This window comes from Belonocnema kinseyi, chromosome 3 (assembly GCF_010883055.1).
Source record: "Belonocnema kinseyi isolate 2016_QV_RU_SX_M_011 chromosome 3, B_treatae_v1, whole genome shotgun sequence".
Taxonomy (NCBI): Eukaryota; Metazoa; Arthropoda; class Insecta; order Hymenoptera; family Cynipidae; genus Belonocnema; species Belonocnema kinseyi.
The window spans coordinates 6,421,107-6,429,894 of NC_046659.1; the positions used below are offsets into that span (position 1 = coordinate 6,421,107).

The 8,788-nt window shown below is 37.0% G+C and overlaps 1 protein-coding gene across 2 annotated transcripts in view; it reads left to right on the forward strand.

Annotated features, from left to right (window-relative positions):
- Positions 1-1,613: 1,613 nt before the first annotated feature.
- The window catches only part of LOC117168858 (dynein heavy chain, cytoplasmic), a 318,168-nt gene continuing 310,993 nt past the window's right edge, over positions 1,614-8,788 (forward strand). For both annotated transcript variants that reach the window (XM_033354725.1, XM_033354727.1), the window contains exon 1: positions 1,614-1,854. In XM_033354725.1, the coding sequence (XP_033210616.1) occupies positions 1,614-1,854 (241 nt within the window). The remainder of the gene's footprint in view (positions 1,855-8,788) is intronic.

Sequence of the window (8,788 nt, forward strand, 5' to 3'; positions counted from 1 at the left end):
AAATTAGTTTTTAAATTTTCTGCAGTTTACATTTTTTACATACCTAGATGTCAAAAAAGCCTAACCAATTTTTTCAAATTTTAATTACTTATTTTCTAAGAGAAAATCACCCCTGTTTACCAGTCACTGAAATGGATTAGAAAAAAATTGCCAAGACCCAAGAATAAAAATTGGATGTACAGCGAATTTAAAATTTTTTAATTGAGATTATCTTTAACTTTGTGATATCAAAAATTTCCATACACATTTCTTTTTAATAATACTGTAGGAAAAAATCAACAAGATCGAGCACCGAAATTATAATTAGAGCAAATTTTCTGTAATTCTATGGGGACGTCTGAAATATCCCGAAAAATAAAATTTCCGACTCGGTAAAACTCTCTGTCCCAAAAAATACAATTCCAAAACTAATAAAATTCCTGAACAGTTTGTAATATTAACGAATTTGAAAATTCCCAAATAATAAGACTCCCCAAATAAAATTGTTTCATAATCAATATTAATTATTTATTAAAACTACGATAATAAAATATTGTCATCAAATAAATTTTTGTTTAATATTTAAAGTTTTAAAAATTATTGTTTGAATTTAAAATTAAAATTATACAAAAAATTTTACCAACAAATTAATATATAAAAACACGTGTTTTTTAATTAACATTTCGATTTTTCAGAAGAACTTTTGTGATTTAAAAAATACTATATACATTTTCAACCAAAATATCTTATCCAGAAGTATATTTTGTTTTAATTATTATTTTAAATTTAAACAATAATGTTTAAATACTTCAAACATTTAAAAAGTTGTTTCTTTGGTATAAATATTTGTTTATTTCAATTAAAAAAAAAAAATTTGTCAAAGAAAAATGCTTTCAGCACTTGTTTATCATGAAATGTCTTTCTATAATACTTTTCTTTAAATTAAAAATATGATTTTTCGAGAACATTTTTTTTATAATTAAAAAAGGCTGTACCGAAAACCTGGATCAAGCTTCAGATCTGAAAAAATTCAGCGATGCATACATGTCAAACTTTTCTAACCTCAAAATATTTTTCTACTGCTTTACCGTCATATTTTACGAAGAATGAGAAAACAAGAATTCGACTTCGTAGTACGATGAGGGCAGCACCTCGATAGGGCAGAAAATGTGATGTCCTATATATATAATTCCCCACTCCGACGCCCCGTACCGCATCTACGTTTATAATATCTTTGGTTGAGTGCACCCGTGTGGTCGTCTTGAATGTACCCCATGCGACGATTCTCCGCAACGAGAGAGCCGTGGCTACGCTCCGTGCGCAACTTCAGACTACGCTCGTTCGCTCGCTGAATATTATTTTCTTTTAACCGTACATTATAAATTAGGTCATTTCTGATATTCATGGACAATTTATAATAATTATCTATTTTAATTTCAATAATTGTTAATTATACCTGGTTTGAATCGCGCGCCAACAGCGACTAATGAGTGTTGCTGTGCCAGGCAAGCGCAGTAGCTCGATATGCCAAAGTTGGGATCACTGATCATAGCACTGAGATCAGTTCTTAGCAGTTCTCAGAAAGTTTCCAATCGTTGACGTGTCTGAGTAAATCGAAATAACGTTTGTTGAAGATGGGTGATTCATTGGACGGCTCTGGGGAACCATCTCCTGAATCCCAAAACGTCGCAATAATCGATTATTCCACATTCACTTATTATCTTTGTAAAATCGTGATGATTCTTCTTCCGGACGATGATGTACCACCCGTTTTCAACCTGGCTCTTGAAGACAAGAATAGTCAAGAGTCTATTCGAAAATTTGTAAGCGATTCACAAGTTTGGGCACTCTATATTCAGAGAAGCTCAAGCAAAGGTAAATGCGCCTGGATTTCCTCTAATACTATTCAGGGCCGAAGATATATGTATGTGGCATGTATGGAACAGTTTACATTGAGTGATAACGAGAGTGTCTTTAGAAAAACGGATAAAATCTTGATTAAGGAAAACAAACTTTTGCTATAGTTTATTAAAGGGTTTTGATCGGAGTTGAGTTTAGAAATTCTCTATCTATGACAGATCTATCGGTTAATTAGGTAATGAAAATTGGTTCATTAATTTTCAATTATTTAAACCAGTGGAATTTATTTGAATAATTTTTGTTGAAATTATGTGTTATTTAAAAATGATCACCATTTCTTTGTTGGAATATTGATTGACATTGGTTAATTAATTTTTATCATGTAAAAAAATTTAATTTGATTAAAAATAGTTAATATTTTGTTACTTCAACGATGGAAAAATATTCGAAAATACATGTATGTCACTTAACGGGGAGATTACGATATCCGTGGCGACAAAGTTTTATTGTGGATTCCTATAGGATTTCTTGCGAGAAACACGAATCTGAAAGTTTTAAATCAATATCTCGAATAGTTTTAGAGATATCGATTTTGTATGTAAAAATAATTAACTTTTATTTATTATCTATCTTATTTTTTAAATGTATTCGGATAGGATTTTTTGCGAGAAAATCGAATCTGAATTCTTCAAATCGATATCTCTTATAGTTTTCGAGATATCGAAGGCACCCCTGTGACTGGTCACAGAAATAATGTAAGATCACACCCCTGCCCCTTTTCCAACGCTCTGTGGGGGGCGGAAAGGCACCCCTGTGAATGGTTATAGAAATAATGTAAGATCACACCTCTGTCTCTTTTCCAACGCCCCGTGGGGACGGGAAGGCACTCCTGTGACTGGTTATAGAAATAATGTAAAATCATAGCCCTGTCCCTTTTCCAACGTTCCATGGGGGCGGAAAGGCACCCCTCTGACTGGTCATAGAAATAATGTAAGATCACACCCCTGCCCCTTTTCCAACGCCCCGTGGGGGCGGGAAAGCATCCCTCTGACTGGTTATAGAAATAATGTAAGATCTGACTGGTCTATCTGAATGAACTTAAGAAATTATGTACATTAAAAAAGTTTTAAAAATAGATAACTGGAAAACTCTTCGAGATATCGATTTAAAACTTTCAGATTCACGTTTGTCGCTAAAAATCCTATAGGAATCCACATTAAAACTTTGTCGCCACGGATATCGTAATCTTGTCCACTTAACGATAATACAGTAATATTTTGTATAAAAAAAAACGAATTTTGAAAAAGAATTATTCAAACAAATTAAAGGTGTTTTTCTCGAAGCAAATAATGTTTTTGGACCACCACAATGTACATGACATGTGCTTAATTTTCTCTATTTAAAACTAACGGATACCCTTAGTGTGAAAATTACACACTTCCTAAACAAAAATAACACATGTATTTTCAAGTCCGAAGATTCCTCTGGCACTTTGTTATTGTTATGTTCATAAAGTTAGGGTAAATGTTTCAAGAAACCTAAAAATATGTATAGTACCTATAGTGTATCTAATTGACAAAATAGTAATATTTATCAACTTGAAAATTTAAAGCAATCCTACATGTAATAATATAATTGCATTTTTTCACAGTCATTGTCCCGTATCTGACTTCTGATTTATTAATATTTTTAACGTAAAGAAAAATTTTAGTTAATTTATAATTATAATTATAAATTTTTCTAATACTACTCTTTATGTTACAATATATTTTTTATTTAATAAGCAGCTGTAATTTAAAGTCGTATGGGGGAGAACTAAAAGATGTGTGTCTGATAACGCTTTACTAAATTTTGCTTATTCAATTTCGTTTCAACTCCTGCACCCTCGCCACATGAACTAGCTAAATTTGTACCCTCATTGAGCGTTTTAGGATGAAAATCGATAGAATGACTTATACAGTACGACTCCGATAACTTGCCGTCCGATAAGTGTACACTCTCCTTTAAACGTCATCAGACGTATGGCACGCACACTAATTGTGGTTCCCCCACTACGTGTGCTATCCAGTGAATATAACTGATTTATCAAGACGGCGACTGATTATGTAATCAAGAGTACATAATATTGCTATAGCTTCAATTGAAAAAATACAAGCAAAGTTAGATAATTTCCACACACACGTGTCTTTTGCTTCCGGGCACACTAAGGCACAACCTGCTGTGGACTCATTAAACGATTGTGAACCGTCTGTGTAAAAGTGTAAATAGTCCTGGAACTGGCTATACACAAGGTCTTTGAAGTGATTTGTAGGAGAGGGGCTATTCTGGATAAGTCGGCCTATTTCTGTATTGATATTAGTGGCGAAGAGCATATCTTCATAGGGAAGTTCATACATAGGTTGAATTTCTGATCTACGAATCTGATGTTTTAAATTGTTTACTTTTTCAAAAGCATTCAGAAGGACGAATTGATTGAAGATATGAACTTTCTTTTTTCTAATAACCTGATCCGAAAGAGAGAGTAGCATATCTGGACGCGGGTGGTTCAGGTCTGCAAAGGTTTTAATAATATATTTTTTAGCCAAGAAGGAGAATCGTTTTTTAAAAGGTGGCTCACAGCATTCTGCCAACATAACGTTAACGGGAGTGCTGCCTCTGTAGCCAATGGCTAGTCTTAATGTTTGGTTGCGAATTTTTTCATTCGATCAAAATATTTGTGAGACGCGAAGTTAAAAGCATGAGATCCATATTCCAGACTGCTTCTTATGAGGGAGACATAAACCATCCTAAGGATGTTTGGGTCTGCATCCCACCATGTACCTCTTAATACTTTAAAGATGTTAAGGATTTTTATTATCCTATCGCATAAATAAAGGAAATGATATTTGAAGGATAACCTAATGTCTAGAATAATTCCGAGAAATCTAACGTGAATCGAGGGGGAAATAATAATGTTGTTTAATGATGAGGTATATGATGGGTCAGATGTATCTAGGTTTTGTCGGTTGAAGAAGACCAGTTTGTTTTTTTCTGGGTAGAGCTCCAGATTCCTTTGTACTAAAAAAATAGCCAGGTGGTTTAGCCATTTCTGAAGGGATTTGATGCATACCGTTGCGTCAGCAGAACGACAAAGAATGGCGATATCAGCGAATTCTATGATGATGGAATTTCTTGGGATTAGACGGTGTATTTTTCTGGTATAAATTGAATAGTTAATTGGACTTAGAATACAACCATGAGCGAGTCCGACTGTACTGCGTCTAGGGCGCACAAGTTCCCCGTTAATTTTGTAAAAGATGTTTTTGCAAGAGGTACCATTGTAGATAAATCTAGCCATTTGTCAGGGAACACCAATCTCTTTGAGATCTTCAGTTAGAATTTGGGGAATGCACCTTTCAGATCCAGACACAGGCCAGCCGCAACTTCACTATTTGCAAAACCCGAAAAAATCTCGGATGATAAAATAGCGAGGTTATCAGCACAGGATCTTCGCTGTCTAAAACCAAATTGAGTAGGGAACAGTATATGATTATGCTCCACGTACCACAAGAGTCTGTTGTAGATGAGCCTTTCCACCAATTTAAGTAAACATGAAGCTAAAGCAATTGGACGGAATTTTCCTGGTGATGATTTAGGGACAAACAAAATTAAAAAGTTATTCCAAGGGTCTGGGAAGGAGCCAGATAGGTAAATTTCATTATAAATTGCAAGGAGAGTTGTTTTCACCTCATCAGGAAGCTGAAGTAAAATATTATTATCAATTTTGTCTAAGCCAGGAGAGGATTTAGTTTTTACTGAAGTTAAGGCAATAGAAAGTTCAGCTTCCGTGAACGGGGCCTCTAGGAACTCATTCTTCTGAAAGTTTTCAGGGAAGGAGTCGAAGAAGACCGTTGGTGGAAGCATTTCTTCAGACAGTGAGTGGAGTTTTTAAATCGTCTCACTATCCCCTGAACAAGATGCATTCGCCGGTTGAGTGTATTTGTTCTTAAAACACTGAACGACTTGCCAAACTCTTGAGATCGGTGTTGTCCTATCTAGGGTCTCACAGAGTTTCCTAAAGTTGTTTCTACGAGCCGCGTTTAATGTGCGTCTAGTCTTAGCTTCTATTCTACTTAGATTAATGTAGTTAACTTCATTTCTACGTCTCCTGTAGGCTGCTAATGCTAATTTTCTTTCCTCAATAGCAGCGTCGCAGTCCACATCCCACCATGGAGCAGGGACAAATGTTTTATTTTTAGATTGACTTAAGTTTTCGGGAGTTCTTGAGGGAGGACTAGCCGCAGTAACTGCTTCATCCACACTTTCAACGAAAGTCTTATACTTGGATGAACAATCAATGTCCGTGGAATTTAAAGTTTCGGTTTTGCCCTGAATGGATTCCGAAAGGTTATTAGAAAAGGAGATCCAGTCAACTCGCTTAAGATTGTATTTGTGAGAAACGTACGAAGCTATTGGGGTAAAGATATCAAGACTGGATGCCACTGGAAAGTGATAACTTCCCAGAGAGTCATTCCATACTCCCCAAGAAGTGATGTTAAAGAGGTTCTGAGATACAAAAGTTAGGTCAATTATTGCAGGGGGGCTGTCTGGTCTAGTGCGATAGGTGGGTTCACCTGTGTTAAGGGGAATAAGATTCGTATTATTAAGGGCAGAGCATAGTTCCAAACAATTTCTGCAGTTATGCGAATTTCCTCATAATGAGTTGTGGCAGTTAAAGTCTCCAGCAATAAACAATGAGCTCAAGTTTAGATTTTTAATTGAATTAAATAATTTAGTCCACGTCTCGGATGATATAAAATTATCAGAAGCGGGCACTCTGCATAGGGAAACGATCAAGAGTTCGCCTAGGGAAGTGCCAATTGAAATTGTTAGAGTCTCCAGACTATTTTCAATATTAATGATGGAAGTGACTTTAGAGAATGTAATTCCCCTTCTTATGGCAATGGCCAAGCCACCCCCGGTATTATATTGCCTGTCTGCTCTGATGATATTGAAATCTTTGATTTAAACATTTGAAGTTGATTTTAAAAATGTTTTAGACAAAAGTAGAATATAGAATTCGCCACGGATATTTGATAGGTCGCCTTGTTTATTCAAGGCTCCCCGGCAATTCCATTGGGCAATTCTCAACCTATTAAGCTGAGCCATCAATAGCGAGTAAGGATTTAGTAAGAAGGTTCACATAGTGCAAAACTTTATTTAGAATATTTTGACTTTCCTCTGTTTTGAGGTGCCCCCAGACTAAAAGTTCCACCAAGTTCATCAGAGAAGACAGGGTTGCACTGATTATTGGTGATCTGGTTGAGTTTAACTCCGTGGTATGCGCGGGGTCAGTAGGGGTGGGAGAGTTGAAGGGCTTGGAGGCAGGGTATGGTGGAGGGGGAGTGGGGGATGAGGAGCTCATAGGACATGTATTTGTATTATTTTGTTTGTGGAGAGCAAAACCGTTTGGAAGAGGACTGGGGATTCTACCATTGTTGTGGGGATGTGAGTACGATGAGTTGGCGTTGGATCCTCTTCGTGAAGATTGATGAGAATGCCCACCCGTGGTGGCCTGCACGGGTTTTGGATGAACTTCCGCAAGTTTCCTTCTAGGTTTTATAGGGGGTTTCGGTATCTGTGGAGTCTTAGGGGTTGCCAGACTTTGTGAGTAAAATGGTTGTTGAGGCTGTAAACGGGGGCCTGAAAAGGAGGGGGTGGGGGCGTCATTAAGTTCCGGGAACATCGAGAAGCTAAATACTGGAGAAGAGTTAGCTTGTGCAGGGTATGAGGAAGCGTAATCAGCTCCCTTACAGGATCTGAGGATCGAGTTGGCTTCTTTAAACGATAGTTTGTACTTGATAGCAAAAACTCGTAACTCTTTCTGAAATAGAAATTCCGGGCATTTTTTGCAAGATGGTGAATGATCCCCACCACAGTTCGCGTATTTTGAGGTGCCATTTGCATTAGGACATGGCCTAATTTCAGTGTCAATCTTCGCGGATCCGCAACGTCTGCATCGCGCACTAGATCGTTGATTAGGCCTAAAAAGTGTTTCTGAAGCAGATGACCGCACGTGTCTGTAGACTTCTCGCTCTGATCGCGATTATCGTCCGCGTCTGGGAATGAGAAATTGGCCGTTAGATGATCAAATTCGACGGAATTTCCGGATTTCTCAGAATCTGCATTTGAAATTGTGCTGCTATCACCGATTCGCTGTTTTTCTGCTTCTGTCTTTTACGCTTCTTAGACTCTACGGGGTGAAAATCATTATCATCCTTGTTCTAAAGGAGCATTAGAGAGTTCGCGCCCTTTTTAACATCATCGGTAAGATTTTCGAACAGGGGATTTGTTGACACTACAGACAAACACCACGTAAAAGGTCGAGCACGTGGCTCGCACTTTAAAAATGGCGGACACCGGTCAGTGACCGTAAGATACTTACCGCAGATCCCAACCCTGGTATATTGAACCACGCTTGTGGATAATTGTAGCTCCGTGCGCAAGGTGACGAGAGCCAATTGCACTTTCAAAATTACACTTGTTATATCTTTAATAAGGATCAGTACATAGCAATATAAAGTGAGACTATACAGAAGCGCATCCGTCTTCGACCATGGCTTCTACCGGACTCCCTATTTTGCTCATGATTTGCGCCTATGATTTACGCATGCACGCACCTAATACCGTGCTGCTAGAGGGGGCATCCGAGAAGTCCGCAATTCCTGAAATTTTCCGCCCCTACAGCCCCGAAGTTGGAAAGTTATCGGACTTGCACTGTAGCTTGAAATCCTGTTGTAATTAAAATATTCAATCATCAATCGCTTGTTTACATATTGGACCGGTAATTTTTAAGGTAATGTTCATAATCTACAATAAAACTAGGACGGGTTTATCTGGAATGAATAGGCAAATTTTTCACGAAATATTTTTGCAAGAAAGTTTCCTTTATTATTTTGCTTCGTTTTGG